A 16893-nucleotide genomic window follows, 5' to 3' on the forward strand; every position below is an offset into this window, starting at 1 on the left:
CATGCCATTTTTGGCTTGTGTCCAGACACACATTTTGAGTATGGATCCCACACATTGTTTCATAAATGAGACCCCTGGTCTGTTTGTTTTGGAAATAAAGAGACCTCCGTGGATAATTCGGCTTCAGGTTAAAACTTCCTAATTGATGAACACTGAAGAAATTGTAATCGGAGAGGTTTCAGCTGGTTGCAATCTGCAGGCCTCACTGCTAGATGTTTCTAAATCTCCCTAAATCTGACACACTGCTTTTTAATGTAATTTTTGGCATCAATCTTGTTCTGTTCTGTTCTGTCATGATTTTGACCTGTTGGTGATGAGCTGGCACTCTAGTCAGGTGCTTTCAATCTTTTTAAATGATCACTTCACTGTAATCACGTCGCATTTACGTCTTTTCCCGTTCACCTCTGACTGTGCTCTTACATCAGACGGTGTTTTTAAAACTAACGACCTTCAGGTGTCAAGAAAACTGGGCTTACTTTGAATGAAGAGCAAGAAAAAAAAATCCTCTCACTAAGATGTGAGATGATGGTGCTGCCTTCACGCTCTCAGCAGCATGACCTTCAAACCTTCAAATATATAATCCTAAAGCCTTGTTGAAAAGACAGGGAGCCTGTACGGGAGAGATGCTGCAGCTCCAATCAGATGGCCTGATGGACCTGTGTAACGTAGCAATGAGTTCAGAATGGAATCAATTTTACTCTGAAAGCATGTGAATGAAGCCGTGTGCTGTGGGAGAGAGACTGCAGGCGGCCTCCGCTGATGATGATGATAATGGCAGTAGGGTCTTAAATGTTTTTATCTTCAGCTTTTTCCCTAGAGCCTCCGAGATCAGCCTGAACAGATCTGAACTCACACAGCTCCCCTGTCTTACACAGAGATACAACTTTAACTTGGAGGTACTTGTACATGAATACGTTCTTTTAGTGATGGGTACACTTATTTGCCAGCTTTACTTTGCAAATTAGGATTTATACCTACAAACTATATGAACAATGAATGAAAAATCAGATTTGATTTAAATTAAACTTTGTAACTAACTATGTATTCAAGGAAAGCTGAAATGATTTGACTAAATGACTTGTTGACTGTCAGTCTGCAGCCTTAGAGATAGGGTGAGGAGCTCAGATATTCAGAGGGAACTCTGAATAAAGCCGCTGCTCCTTCACTTTGGGGGATTTTTACCCATTCTTCCTGCAAAAGGCTTCTAGCTCTGTGAGATTCTTGGGCCGTCTTCATGCACTGCTCTCTGAGCTCTATCCACAGATGTTTAATGATGTTTAATTCGGGGGACTGTGAGGGCCACGGCAAAACCTTCAGCATGCTCCTCTTGGATTTGGAGGTGTGTTTAAGAACATTGTCCTGTTGTAGAAGCCATCCTCTCTTCAGCTTCAGCTTTTTTACAGATGCTGTGATGTTTGCTTCCAGAATTTTCTTGAATTTAACTGAATCCATTCTTCCCTCTACCTGTGAAATGTTCCCTGTGCCACTGGCTGCAACTAGGGGTGTAACGGTACACAGAAATCACGGTTCGGTACGTACCTCGGTACACAAGTCACGGTTCGGTCTTTTCGGTACAGTAATGAAAAAAATAGACAACTATTAAATATCTTTTACTTATTGGTAACCTTATTAAAACATACCACCACAGCAGTTAACTCTTTTTACACAATTTTTGAATGAAACAAATATATATAAAATCCTGCTTTTTCACATTGTTTGAATGAAAATAGAAATATAAAAGTGAAAAATAAAATCCTGCTGTTTTTTTAACACATTTTTTGAATGAAAAATATAAATATACATTTCTGCTTTAACAGTTTTACTCAATTAAAATAAAAAGTATAGTGCAGCTGGTCAGCTTTAAAGCCTGCTCAGATTCAGTTTTACTAGGAACTTACTTAGCTTTCCCACTTTGTTAAAGTGCAGTAAACAAAACATGCTTATATCTAAAGTGCAGCTTAAACAATTTTACTCAACTCCAAAGGCGCTGATTATTTCTTTAGCGCGATGGTCAGGGAAACACTCTTTCTTTTTAAACGATGACGATATCGTAGTTTGCACCAGATTGCTTTTTCTAGTCGTGCCGGTTAACGTTCAAACTCGGGTGGTGTGGCTTTAGATGCGTTAGCATGTTAGACGTGTTTCCAAGTACATACCCGACCGCTGTTCTGCAGTGTCGGCACACTGCTTTTGTCTTGTCCACTTGTTTATTTCCATCTTCGTATTTTACCCTGAAACCAAAGTGTTCCCAAACGGAGGACTTAAGGTTTGCGGGTGGGTCTTCAGGTTCGTCAGGCTCACTTGCCATGTTGTCAAAATGCGAGAATGCGCTGCACAAAGTGAAAGCGGAGATTTACAGTTGGACTCGGTCCGTCACTCAATTATGTCTGTCGGGGAACTAGATATTTTAAATGGTTCGGCTCGCAAAAACGGAATTAAAATAAAACAAAATGAAATAAAATAATGTCCTGCACCCAGTAATTCAGTACAGCATCTTGCCGAACCGAAAGTCATGTACCGAACGGATCGACACAAATACACGTACCGTTACACCCCTAGCTGCAACACAAGCCCAAAGCATCATCCATCCACCCCCATGTTTAACAGACAGGTGTCCCTTCCTCTCCAAACATACCTTTGCTCATTGTGCCCAAAAAGTTCTGTTTTACCTTTATGAGTCCACAGTACTTGTTTCCGAAAAGCATCAAGCTTGTTTCGATGTTCCTTTGCAAACTTCTGACGCTGAATTTTGTGGTGAGGACACAGGAAAGGTTTTCTTCTGATGACTCTTCCGTGAAGGTCATATTTGTCCAGGTGTGTCTGCACAGCAGAACAGTGCACCACCACTCCAGAGTCTGATATATCGTCCTGTGGGTCTTTTGCAGTCAAACGGGGGTTTTGATTTGCCCTTCTAACAATCCTACGAACAGCTCTCTCCGAAAGTTTTCTTGGTCTCCCAGACCTCATCTTGACCTCCACAGTTCCAGTTAACTGCCATTTCTTAATGACGTCATGACCTGAGGAAACAGTGACCTGAAAACACTTTGCTATTTTATAGTCTTCATCAGTTATTTTAGTTTTCAGAGTGCTAGGCAGCTGTTTAGAGGAGCCCATGGCTGCTGATTGTTGGGACAAGGTTTCAGGGGTCAGAGTCTTTATAAAGCTTAAAAACTAAACATTCATTTTTAGTTTTTGTTCACATAAAGTTAATCTTTGGTTTTCAAGACGCAACACAAACGCAGGATTTAACTACCTGCTCAGAGTAAATATCTCACACATACAGTCAGACTTTATGTTCAGAAACCTTCAGTCTTGCTTAGAGATACCTTTTCTATCTCTTTACTGCAGTAATCTTTGAACTCTGGAGCTCCAGTTCTACCTCCTTAAAAACCTCTCAGACGTCTCTCCTGTTTAAACAATCGAGGTCAGACCAAACAGACGGGATTATTTTCAGCTTGTTTCTTTTCCCCTGGAGATTTCCTGCGACAATCGGCCGGTGGAAAAACTCCACTCCAGAGCCAATTAAGTTGGAACTGCTTTACAGAGTGAGGTTTGTCTGTTCTGCCTCTACTGTACTTTACTTTACTTCATGACAAAGGCACAAAGTTCATCGTCAAAACTCCACCACTGCTCTCGTTTATCTGTCCCCGGGGTGGCAGCACTGACTGCAGGAACAATGTCACAAACTTTAAATTGGTTTATAGTGGTGGAGACTTCGGTGAGGACGAAGCGGAGAGTTTAATGATGTGACGAAGAAAAACATCAGCTTTTGTTACTGAACCTTAAAGCGAAACCAGCTGATTGCATCCGGACAGGAAGCTGCAAAACAAGGCAGAAGGTTAGAGGACGTGAATAAAACTGTAATAAAGAAGAAGTGAGATCCAAGTATATTATATCATCGTATGAAAAACTCAGGAGCTGAAATATCCTGTTTTTGTTGAGGGGATGCTTTATTTTAGTATGTTTTATTTGCACTGTTCATACTTTGTATTGTAACTTCTGCACAGCATTTTCCCCAGGATAAACACAGCACTATCTCATCTTACCTGACTTTATCTTATATTATCTTACAGCTTTACCTTGGCAGATAATATCTCAACAAGCACAACCCCTGTTCTCCTTTTCTTTTTTGCGTCTTTTTCTGAAGATGTGAGTGTCGGAGAAAACTACAGTTAGAAAACTGATGTCACAGCAGTCGTGTAAACTGCAAGAGATGCACATGTAGTGTCGGCTTACGAGATTGTCGTGACTCAAAACAGCTGATGTACTGAGTGATCATCAATGTGACTTTTGGACAAATGAAAAAGAGGTGAGAGAGTGAAAAATGAGGAAGAAGAGTTGGGGTTACAACAGAGCATGAGGATGAAGAGGAAGATAAATGGCACATTAATCACACAGACCTGCCTCACCCTGACTTTTAGTCCCTACTGTGGATCAAATTCCAAGAATACTGCATACTACATTACCCATAATGCAACTGGGAAGTATCTTTCAGTAGACCTTTCCTCCCTGGTCTTTCAAACATCTGCACCTCCACTTTGTAACGCAGATTCTCTGATAGAAATTAGTGTAAAAACCAAGCAGCAACCTCTGTGGCTAAAAAATGAAGCCAAAAGCTGCAGTTCCTCTAATGTCCACTTGAGGCTGGCTCCAGAAGTGAGTCAGTCCCCGGAGACATGTTTGCAGCCTGGGACGAAAAAACAGTTTTGGTCTCTGGAGCTAATTTGATCCTTCGTTACAACTGTGGGGGAGAATTTTTGTAGAACTCACTCATTTAAATGATCTGAAGGTTTAAAGTTAGGTATAATTAAAGGCATAGCTGCTTTGAGTGACAGGTGGGGACTTTCTGTTGAGAAGCCGCTACCATGGCAGCAATGTTGTTTACTTAACTGTTGCATAAACCCCTAGATTCACGGAGTATAGGTGTAGCTGTAGTTGTCTCTATGGACAGAATCACATTTACAATAACTTCCAGGGAGGAGACTACGTTACGTACATGAAGTGAAACTGCTGAGCAAACACTGCCTCAGTTGACTGGTTTTTGATTCGAGCACAATGGCAGATGGACAAAGTTTGGAGACAAGTGAAAAACAGCCTAGCAAAAGAAAAGGAGCTCCTCTGTGTGAGGAGGCAAAGAAGAGCAAAAAGGAGAGTGATAAAAGAAGAGGAAAAACAAGAGTAAACCTCAGTCAGGCGTTCAAGAGATGGAGGGAGCTCCGTGACCAAAGAGGCTTCAAAACCCATGTCCAGCTAGCTTTCTTTCTAATGGATCAGTAAGTAACACGGCTAAATGTTAGCTAGACCAGAGAGGACTGGACTGTACTGGCTGCTAGTTCATTCCTAGCTGGCCAGCATCGCAAATCGCCGCAACCAGGGAGCGGGTAGCGAGTGTTGGTCGGCTGACGTCCTGGTTGCCATTCTACGGCAGCCCTCGGACAGTGATACCCCCCTCCCTTCCTTCTGTTCTCTTCTCACGGAGGCAGCTATCCACGCACATCGCCCAGCTAAGTTACGCCCAGCTAAGTGAACACTGAACTTTGTTTCCCATTCAATTTGAGCTCCAACCGGCCGCATGGTTTCCATACGGTAGCGTTTATTCTAGAATGGGGACTGTTTACATGTGCATATTGGTATAATTCCACTGTGTCTACTGTTGTTTGTACTGATACTGTACATATTGGTGTCATTTACTGTGAGCTGTTTGTACTGGTACTGTACATATTGGTGTCATTTACTGTGAGCTGTTTGTACTGGTACTGTACATATTGGTATCATTTACTGTGAGCTGTTTGTACTGGTACTGTACATATTGGTATCATTTACTGTGAGCTGTTTGTACTGGTACTGTACATATTGGTATCATTCACTGTGAGCTGTTTGTACTGGTACTGTACATATTGGTATCATTTACTGTGAGCTGTTTGTACTGGTACTGTACATATTGGTGTCATTTACTGTGAGCTGTTTGTACTGGTACTGTACATATTGGTATCATTTACTGTGAGCTGTTTGTACTGGTACTGTACATATTGGTGTCATTTACTGTGAGCTGTTTGTACTGGTACTGTACATATTGGTATCATTTACTGTGAGCTGTTTGTACTGGTACTGTACATATTGGTATCATTTACTGTGAGCTGTTTGTACTGGTACTGTACATATTGGTATCATTTACTGTGAGCTGTTTGTACTGGTACTGTACATATTGGTATCATTTACTGTGAGCTGTTTGTACTGGTACTGTACATATTGGTATCATTTACTGTGAGCTGTTTGTACTGGTACTGTACATATTGGTATCATTCACTGTGAGCTGTTTGTACTGGTACTGTACATATTGGTGTCATTTACTGTGAGCTGTTTGTACTGGTACTGTACATATTGGTATCATTACTGTGAGCTGTTTGTACTGGTACTGTACATATTGGTATCATTTACTGTGAGCTGTTTGTACTGGTACTGTACATATTGGTATCATTTACTGTGAGCTGTTTGTACTGGTACTGTACATATTGGTATCATTCACTGTGAGCTGTTTGTACTGGTACTGTACATATTGGTGTCATTCACTGTGAGCTGTTTGTACTGGTACTGTACATATTGGTATCATTTACTGTGAGCTGTTTGTACTGGTACTGTACATATTGGTATCATTCACTGTGAGCTGTTTGTACTGGTACTGTACATATTGGTATCATTTACTGTGAGCTGTTTGTACTGGTACTGTACATATTGGTATCATTTACTGTGAGCTGTTTGTACTGGTACTGTACATATTGGTATCATTTACTGTGAGCTGTTTGTACTGGTACTGTACATATTGGTGTATCATTCACTGTGAGCTGTTTGTACTGGTACTGTACATATTGGTGTCATTCACTGTGAGCTGTTTGTACTGGTACTGTACATTCTGCTGGTATCATTTACTGTGAGCTGTTTGTACTGATACTGTACATATTGGTGTCATTTACAGTGAGCTGTTTGTACTGGTACTGTACATATTGGGTACATTTACTGAGCTGTTTGTACTGGTACTGTACATATTGGGATCATTCACTGTGAGCTGTTTGTACTGGTACTGTACATATTGGTATCATTTACTGTGAGCTGTTTGTACTGATACTGTACATATTGGTGTCATTTACTGTGAGCTGTTTGTACTGGTACTGTACATATTGGTAGTGTCATTTACTGTGAGCTGTTTGTACTGGTACTGTACATATTGGTGTCATTCACTGTGAGCTGTTTGTACTGGTACTGTACATATTGTCATTTACTGTGAGCTGTTTGTACTGGTACTGTACATATTGGTATCATTTACTGTGAGCTGTTTGTACTGGTACTGTACATATTGGTATCATTTACTGTGAGCTGTTTGTACTGGTACTGTACATATTGGTATCATTTACTGTGAGCTGTTTGTACTGATACTGTACATATTGGTGTCATTTACTGTGAGCTGTTTGTACTGGTACTGTACATATTGGTATCATTTACTGTGAGCTGTTTGTACTGGTACTGTACATATTGGTATCATTTACTGTGAGCTGTTTGTACTGGTACTGTACATATTGGTGTCATTTACTGTGAGCTGTTTGTACTGGTACTGTACATATTGGTGTCATTCACTGTGAGCTGTTTGTACTGGTACTGTACATATTGGTATCGTTTACTGTGAGCTGTTTGTACTGGTACTGTACATATTGGTATCGTTTACTGTGAGCTGTTTGTACTGGTACTGTACATATTGGTATCGTTTACTGTGAGCTGTTTGTACTGGTACTGTACATATTGGTATCATTTACTGTGAGCTGTTTGTACTGGTACTGTACATATTGGTATCGTTTACTGTGAGCTGTTTGTACTGGTACTGTACATATTGGTGTCATTCACTGTGAGCTGTTTGTACTGGTACTGTACATATTGGTATCGTTTACTGTGAGCTGTTTGTACTGGTACTGTACATATTGGTATCATTTACTGTGAGCTGTTTGTACTGGTACTGTACATATTGGTGTCATTTACTGTGAGCTGTTTGTACTGGTACTGTACATATTGGTATCGTTTACTGTGAGCTGTTTGTACTGGTACTGTACATATTGGTATCATTTACTGTGAGCTGTTTGTACTGGTACTGTACATATTGGTATCATTTACTGTGAGCTGTTTGTACTGGTACTGTACATATTGGTATCATTCACTGTGAGCTGTTTGTACTGGTACTGTACATATTGGTGTCATTTACTGTGAGCTGTTTGTACTGGTACTGTACATTCTGCTATAATTATTTGCATTACTATTTGTTTTCTCTTCAGATAAATCTGATAATTGTTGCTCGGTCTCTTTACTCATTTATTTAGTAGAGTGTCCACACACCTTCTCATTCTACATATACATAGAGGTATACTGGTGGCTTTACAGCCCACATTTGATTTAATTTAGACAGTTTAATAGAGTCATATTATTGATTATATCTGATCCCCACGCTCAATTTGGTCGTTGCGACAGTGCGATGCAACACCACTGACGCTAGGTGGCGCCAAGCTAAAAAAAAAAAAAAAAATGAATCCTGCGTACACATATTGACTTTACAGCAGTACATTATTTAGCTTCCATGCTGGTAGATTAATTTATCAAAGATGCTAGCAAAGCAACACATCCTATGAACTGAGCACAGCCACACCACCATGTTTAATTATTTATCTTAAATGTTAAAGTTATGGCTTTTACATATCTCCACAACTGATAGCAATTGCCAGTTGACTACCTAGAAGTAATTGTTGTTTGTCTGTGTGATGTCACACTAATTTGGTCTATTTTAGTGTGTTTTTAGTTCATAAATGTTAATTGTAACAATTTGGTCACTGTAAAAAGTCTTGTTCAGCATCTGGTTGTAATAAAAGACCCTTTAAGGAGTCAGATTTTCAGTTCTTCTGATGAGAACATTTTGTTTTAATGGTTTTAAGCCCTTTATTTGCTCGCGAAAATTAGCATTAGCATTGCTATCACAGTTAACAACAGACTGTAAATGCACAGTGCTCTCCAAGTTAGCAGCAAGAGTTCAGGTTAGTTCCACCCCCTCATCCAAATGTGGTTACGTTTGGCTGCAAAAATCCAAGATGGTGATGCTCAAATCCACAAATCGATGGGTGACATCACGATGGCTGTGTCCTTTATTTTTACACAGTCTGTAGTAAAAAGTCGTGCACCAACAACAAAAATCAAAGTGGCACTCCAAAGATCTGACAGGTTTACTGGTCAAAATTGAAGGTGTCTCCCATCTAGTTGCATTATGGGAAATGTAGGATCCAGCATTTCTGAAGTTTGACCCACACCGGGGACTAAAACTAGGGTCTTCTTTCATGTTGTAGCTCCAACTCTTCTTGTTTGTTCTTCCACAGTCTCCCATAATGGCCCCTTTTCTTCTTTCTTCAAGTCTTTCTCATCATCCTCTTGCTGCTTCTCCTCATCTGCTTCATCTGCTGGCTGACAAGACAAAATAAAGCAGATCAGAAATGCTTGTCTCTGGAAAGAGATTAAGTCAACTCAGCCCAGGGTCCATTTATTTTTCATTCGCTTTTTGGGTTTTTTTTTTAGAAACATTTCAGACTCAGTGTGTGATTAAATAGTTCCCTCCAGTGAATATTTTTTTGCAGTTGATGCTGCATGAAGGAATCATTAGTGAGATGTTTGAGATAATTTGACAGTATTTAGTATCTGGCAGCATTAATAAACCCACTGACCTTTGTTTTAGCGACTGCAGAGGAAGGTTTAATAATCTCTGTGGTGACACATCACAGCAGCGGTGGGAAGATAAGATCAAGACAAACAGTGAAGATAATTAAAACATTACAGCAGAGACATAATGGGAAGAATAATGGCACAGTCAACAGATAAACAGGAGTGTAGATGAAGCCAGCTCATTAACAGATTTGCAGATAGAAGCAGATGTGTTAACACGTTCACTGCCAGATGTTCAGGCTGCTGAACAAACCAGCAGAGCGTCACACTGAGGATGAATGTCAGCAGAAATCTGAGGGAAAGTTCACTGAAAAAAACGGCAGACGATGCTAAAAATATCAGCTAAAAAAAATGAAGCTTCCTGTCTGATGAGATCCTGGACCCTGTTTTCCCATGTTTTTGTGCCAAAGTGATCAATGGCATCGACAATTTTAGAAACTGGTCCAGTATTGAGCAACACCTGAAGATGGCAGCAGCTCAACTTGAGGCATGTTCTCACAGTCAGTTTACGTTTATTAAAGTGGCTCAGATTACTATTTGAAGTGTCTGACAACATTACAGAAAGGATCCCTACAGAGATAAACCTTTTTGTTTTACCAGAAACAGCTCTGAAATTGACCTTTCGTTAAGCTCCACCCCTTTGTGATGGTCCAACAAGCTGTCAGAGTAAGCGTGGAGCCCACACTGTGACTAACTGCACTCCCTGAAGAAATATTATGATCATATATTTGGGAAAACGAAACAGTGATCCCAGAGAGCAGCAGACAGAGGGGTCTACAGTCTGTGTTTGAAGGATATATCCAGGATGTCAAACTGACTCAGCAGCAACAACAGGTTAAAAAGACAAAGATAGTTAGAAGCTAAAGCCGAACTATAGGCTACAGATCACAGTGTAAAAGTGAACCACCACATCACTGCTGATCGCCACACAAGACAAAGAATATAAAGGGAAACTTTGCTGATATTGAACCAGCTGTGTGGCATCACAGTGTGTGCAGATGAGCGGGGTTTGGCTTCACCCTCGTGCTGCTGCCAGCACCTGGACCTCTGCCACCAGACGGACAGGGATTTGGGTGATGATACTTGGTATTTATACTTAAATAGGATTTTAAATGCAGAACTTTTCCCTGTAATAAAGTGCTTTCACATTGTTTCATTGATATGTTTACCTAAGTGAAGGATCTGAATATGTCTTGCATCACTGCTGACGCCTCACTGATCACTGTCGCATGTCACACAGGTCAGGTTGGTTGCAGTCCAACATGAATTTATGTCTCTTTGATCGACTAATCTGACACAATGACCACCTCGAAGTAAAAACTGATCCTTTAATCCTGCTTTTAAATATTCACTCTTTCTTTTTCTCTCAGGTGGGGTTTGCATCGCTCAGTCTCTGAAGATTCCTCGGGAGCCGAGACCCTTAGAGTTTGACAAGATCGTCTTGCGTCTGCTGGAGACGCCCAATGCCCGCGCTGTCATCATGTTCGCAAACGAGGACGACATCAGGTAAAAACATGCAGACCAAGACACGAGGTTAATTCTGTAAATCAAGGACAGGATTAGTTCAGTAACTACAGTAACGTTGGGGTTGCTTTAGGTGGTGTCCACTGGTGGTTTTAACCAATCAGATCTTTTTAAAGGAATTTTAAGTCTCTACACACCTAAAATTGTTTCAAGAACAAACTGATTAGTGCACCAGCAGGTGAAAGCAGGGTGAAATCATACATGAGCTGCTATTATGGTGACAGTATAAACTAAAGTCCCTGTAAGAAGTGTTTGAGGCTCGTCTGAGATTTAACTTTATTTTTAGCGATGGGATGGCAATATTTTCACTTTCATCACTTAACAACTGTCACATGGATGCCATGACGTTTTCTTCAGACATTCATGATCCTCAGAGGTTGAATCCTACTGACTTTGGTGATCTCTTGACATTTCCTCTGGCGCCACCATGAGGTTGATATTTCTGGTTTGAATGAATATTAATGTCTTTGGTGGTACCTTAAGTTTTCATGTTGCACCATCATCAGCTCAAAATCTTAGTTAGCAGCCGCTATAACTTTGCAACAACTGGTATTGATTTCACTTTGAGCTTCATCATGGTGCACTGTGCCCCTGTGACACTAATTGTAACAGAAACAACCACAGAAGCTGTTTTAAGTTTTGCTTATGTGTCTGTATGTCTGTGGACAGATTTTGGGATAGTGTCACAACTGTGCAAGATGCAGTCACGAAACTTTACAGATGTATAGTTGAGATCAAAATGAAAGCTGAGTTTGCAATAGGTGTTGTCTGAGCAAGGGAGCCAGAAGTAAGGGGGCAGGAGGTAGAAAAGGGGCCCCCTTCACGTCACACCTCTGGCCAACCCAGTCTCACTCTGAAGTCGTCGAAATCTGGGACTTGGGCAGTGACTTCCGGTGTCAGACACCAACGAACAAAGACGTCCTTTCACGTCGGCATGATATGTGGCCACTCACTGTTGTTATTTAAAGGCGTCAGGAGGAATGCAGCGGGACAACAACCAAAGTTCAGGTGGTGGAAGTTCAAGTAGGTCGCTGGTCGATGGTGGGCAACAACCATCACTTCCTGTAAATTTGTAAAGCCAAACCCTGTTCATTTTTTCTAAACCCATCAACATGCATTTGTTGTTAAAGGGAAAAAAAAGTAAATTTGCAGTGTTGTACCGACGTAGTGCTTTTATTTTGAAAGAGACTGTTTTCAAACTGTACATTTCCTGTGAAAACAGAAGTGTATTTTGAAAACAGACAAAACATGTAACAGGCTGAAGCTGACACGGCGTCCCAGAACGTCAACAAGCAACACACCCAGGGTACCTTGGACGTCATATCTCGACACGTATGGTCCATGATGTTGCGGACCACTGTCGCCAATCAGCCAAACCATTAAAACCACTGACAGGTGAAGTGAATAACATTGATCATCTTGTTACAATGCAATGCTCTGCTGGTAAACCTTTGGTTCTGGTGTTCATAAATGCCAGGATACTGCACCATGTCACACTGCGACAGTTGTTCAGGAATGGCCCGAGGAACGTGACAAAGAGCTCAAGGCCCCGCCTGGCCTCCAAATTCAATAGATCCAAATCTAATCAAGCATCTGTAGGACATGCCGATACCTCAGAGGTACCCTCGATCCACGGTGAGGCCTCCTTGGATCAGACTTGGATCTGAGGACACTCGATCAGATTGGGATCTGGGGAATTTTGAGGCCATGTTGACGCCTTGAACTCTTTGTCCCATTCCTCAGGCCATTCCTGAGCCCCTTTGGCAATGCCACTGGGGAGTGCGGTTGACATGAGGGGAGGTACCTGGTCCACATGGTGTTTGGGAATGCCAGGACCAAAGCTTTCACAGCAGAACAGTGCACTGTAACATGATCAAGGTTATTAATTTCATCTGTTGGCATTATATTTATATATATATGTACATATATATATATATATATATATATATATATATATATATATATATATATATATATATGTATATATATATATATATAAACTGAAAATAATCTGTAAATAATCTTCTAAAGGTTTCTGTCTGCAGTGAATACAAACTACTAACGCCCACGTCCCCTGAGTCCATCTGAAATTACTCTCCAATTAGACACACACACACACACACACACACACACACACACACACTCATTTACTGTGTGACTTCAGTAGAAACACACATACGTTCTGTATCTGTATGTTCTCAATGTATTTAATCAGTTCATCCTCCATCTGTTGAGTGCAGATTAAGATAACAAGCTTCCAATTATCTGAGTGAGCTGAGAGCCTCTCTCTCTCTCTCACACACACACACACACACACACACACACACAATATCAGTGTAACAGCTGATGTTAATCTGCAGCTCTGAATCACACAGAGTGTATTCACTCATCTTGAGACCTCACAGAGAAGAAGAGGAGGAGGAGGAGGAGGAGGAGATGGATGAAGATGTGAAGAATCTTCTCATGTTTGATCTTTAAGTTAATTTAATGATTTAATGAAAACTAACATGACTCACGACATCATCAGGTCAACAACCAGTACCTGCAGAGAGAAACATCATCCAGCCTCAGCTGTACTTTGTGCTCAGAGCTAATGTTAGCATGCTAGCACTAAACCAAAATGGTGGATATGATAAAGTTCTTCACCTCCTCATTTCCTTCTCTTTCCCACCTCCTTTTTTCTCCACCTGTCCCTATTTTCCTTCACTAACTGGTCCTTCACTTTTCAACCTCCTCTGTCCTCCCTCTGTTTCTATCTGTCCCTCTCCTCCTCTTCTCCCTTTCTCCTTTGCTTTCTTTGCCTCCTTCTTACCTTCACTACTTATCCTTCTCTTGAATACATCCTCCACCCCTCTTCTGTTTCTTTCTCTCGTCTCTACCTTCTCTGTCCTTCCTTTCTGTCTCCTTCTTCATCCTCCTTCCCTCCTCTGTCTCCTCCTTCCCTCCTTCTCCACCTCCCTTCTCCTTCCTCTTCCCTCAGCTGTCTTTCTTTCCTTCTCTACCTCTCCTTCCCTCCTCCATCTCCTCCTTTCCTTCTCCCCATTCCCTCTCCTTCCCGTCCTTCCCTCCTTCCTCTGTTTTTTTCTTTCCTTCTCTAGCACCTTCTTCCTTCCTCTAACCATTCTGTTCCCTCTGCACCTCTTCCTCTGTCTTCTCCTTTCCTTCTCATTCTCCTCTCCCCCTTCCTCATCCTCACCTGCTAAACATTTATCTTCTATCTTGTTTCCTTCTCTGCCTCCTTCCTCCCTTGTCTGTCTCCTCCTTCCTGCCTCCATCTCATCCTTTCCTTCTCCACCTCCTCTCTCCCTCCTTCTCCTTCTGTACTTGCTAAACAGTTATCTTTTATCTCCTCACTTCCTTCTCTACACCCCTTCTCTCTTCTCTGTCTCCTCTTTCCTTCCTCTACCTCCTAATTGCCTTCTGTCTCCTTCTTTTATTCTCTGCCTCCTTTTCCCTTCTCTATCTCCTTCTTCCTTCATTCATCTTCTTCTTTCCTCCTCCACCTCCTCTCTCACTTCTCTACCTCATCTTCTATCTCCTTGTTCCCTTCTCCACCTCCTTTCTCCCTTCTCTGTCATCGCCTTTCCTTTCCTCTTCCCGCCTCTGTTTCCTTCTGTCCTTCTCTACCTTATCTTCCTTCATCTGTTTTTCTTGACCTTCTTTCTCCTCTCTCTATCTCCCTATTTCTATTTCTATTCCTTTCCAGCTTCACCTCCTCTTTCCTTCATCTTCCTTTCTCTGTTTCCTTCTTTCCTTCTCTGTCCCCTCCTCTACCTCCTCCTTACTTTCTGTATCTCCTCTTTATCTCCTCCTCATTCTTTCCTCTATCTCCTCTTTACCTTCTCCTCCTCCTCTCTCCCTCCTTCTCTTTCTGTACCTGCTAAACATCGACGTTCTATCTTCTTCTTTTCTTCGCTACTCCCTCCTTCTTCTCCAATCCTTCCTCTATCCACTATTTCCTTATCTGCCTCCTTTCTCCCTTCTCTCCCTTCCTCTGTTTCCTTCTTTCCTTCTCTACCTCCTTCTTTGCCTGTCTGTTTACTCCTTCCTTCTCCACCTCCTCTCTCCCTTCTCTTACTCCTTTTACAGTATATCTCCTAAACAGATATCTGCTGTCTCCTCATTTCCTTCTCTGCCTTCCTCCTCCTTTCTCTATGTCCTCTTTCCTTATTTAATTTATTTCCTCCTCTCCTCCTCAACGTCCTCTGTCCCTCCTCTACCTCCTTCTATACCTGCTTGAAGTTTATGTTCAGGGTGAGGTGACTCAACCGTCTCTCCTGTGACCCTCCGACAGGCGAATTCTCGATGCAGCAAAACGCAACAACCTGACGGGTCACTTCCTGTGGGTGGGCTCTGACAGCTGGGGCTCCAAGATCTCTCCGGTGGTCCAGCAGGAGCGGGTGGCCGAGGGCGCCATCACCATCCTCCCCAAGAGGGCGTCTGTGGACGGTGAGTCAGGAAACAGAGCACAGAGCCGCACAATGTGTAACAAAGACCATCACTGTATTGTAACACCAACACTTCTTGTCTTCTTTCCGCAGCGTTCGACCGTTACTTCAAGAGCCGCTCGCTGTCCAACAACCGCAGGAACGTCTGGTTCGCCGAGTTCTGGGAGGAGAACTTTGTCTGCAAGCTGGGGATGCACGGCAAGAGGCCAGGCAGCCCCAAGAAATGTACAGGTAGGAGCCGCAGTTGAGGTCAAAGGTCAACATGGACTTCATCATCCCAGAGAGGAAACTAGTTCTGTTACACAGCAGCAAAAACCTCCTCTGGTTAAATATTCAGCCCTCAAACCTCCATTTGTTCAGACCTATCATGTGGAGATTTAGCGACACGTTTCATGTGGTGGAGAGTCTGAAGGGAGACGAGCTGAGGCCGCTACAGCAGCAGACTGAAGCTGGTGGGTTTGGAAAGATGTTTGCAGTTGTATTCAGAGATTGTGATTTGACCGGGACAACAACCAGGTGGCACTGTGGCGAGAAAAAGAACGAGATTTAAATATGGCATCATCTTGATTCCTGGATCACCTACATTTACTGACAACCAAAAGTAATCAGAGGGGTTGTAATTTCCTGTAGCCGCTCCATGTGTTCACTCACCTCCTGTGAAAATCCACAGAACCCAAGAGACTGTCGGTGTGTTATCCAGGGTTAAGAGGGTCTGTTGTCTCTCCAAGCCGCTCCAACACTCGACCTCTCCTTCATTTATATTCATGAGCTGGATTTTCTGACCAGTGCTGACTGCCAATTAACAGGCTGGATAATCATTTTGGGGCCCGAGCTCTCGACCCTGTGACACATATCCTCAAGTCGGTAATTAATCCAGAATTCACTCAATCACGCTGAGTGTAACGATGAATATAAAGAAGTGTTTGTACTCACCATACGATGCAGGAGATTATGAGTGTCAGGGGAGAGCTGTGAGTTTACAGTCAGGTGGACGAGAAGAAGGTAGTGATCTGTTACCTTGAACCTTAAGCCAGAGAGCTGCAGATTTTAGACAGCCCCTCCAGGATGTTGTGACGTCAGGATTGCAACGATCCCTGTGGATTCTGTGTGGTGTTGTCCTATCACCACAACTTTTCGTCAAATTTGACCATTGTCATAGTTTCCCATTAGTTTCCCCAGT

The 16893-nt window shown here is 42.1% G+C and overlaps 1 protein-coding gene across 1 annotated transcript in view; it reads left to right on the plus strand.

The window, feature by feature from the left end:
• Positions 1 to 16893, plus strand: part of LOC125887005 (metabotropic glutamate receptor 8-like) — a 202920-nt gene that overhangs the window by 104119 nt on the left and 81908 nt on the right. The window contains exons 4-6 of the mRNA XM_049573452.1: positions 11112 to 11247; positions 15560 to 15714; positions 15807 to 15944. Of these exons, the coding sequence (XP_049429409.1) occupies positions 11112 to 11247; positions 15560 to 15714; positions 15807 to 15944 (429 nt within the window). The remainder of the gene's footprint in view (positions 1 to 11111; positions 11248 to 15559; positions 15715 to 15806; positions 15945 to 16893) is intronic.

The sequence above is a fragment of the Epinephelus fuscoguttatus genome, linkage group LG4, assembly GCF_011397635.1.
Source record: "Epinephelus fuscoguttatus linkage group LG4, E.fuscoguttatus.final_Chr_v1".
Classification (NCBI taxonomy): domain Eukaryota; kingdom Metazoa; phylum Chordata; class Actinopteri; order Perciformes; family Serranidae; genus Epinephelus; species Epinephelus fuscoguttatus.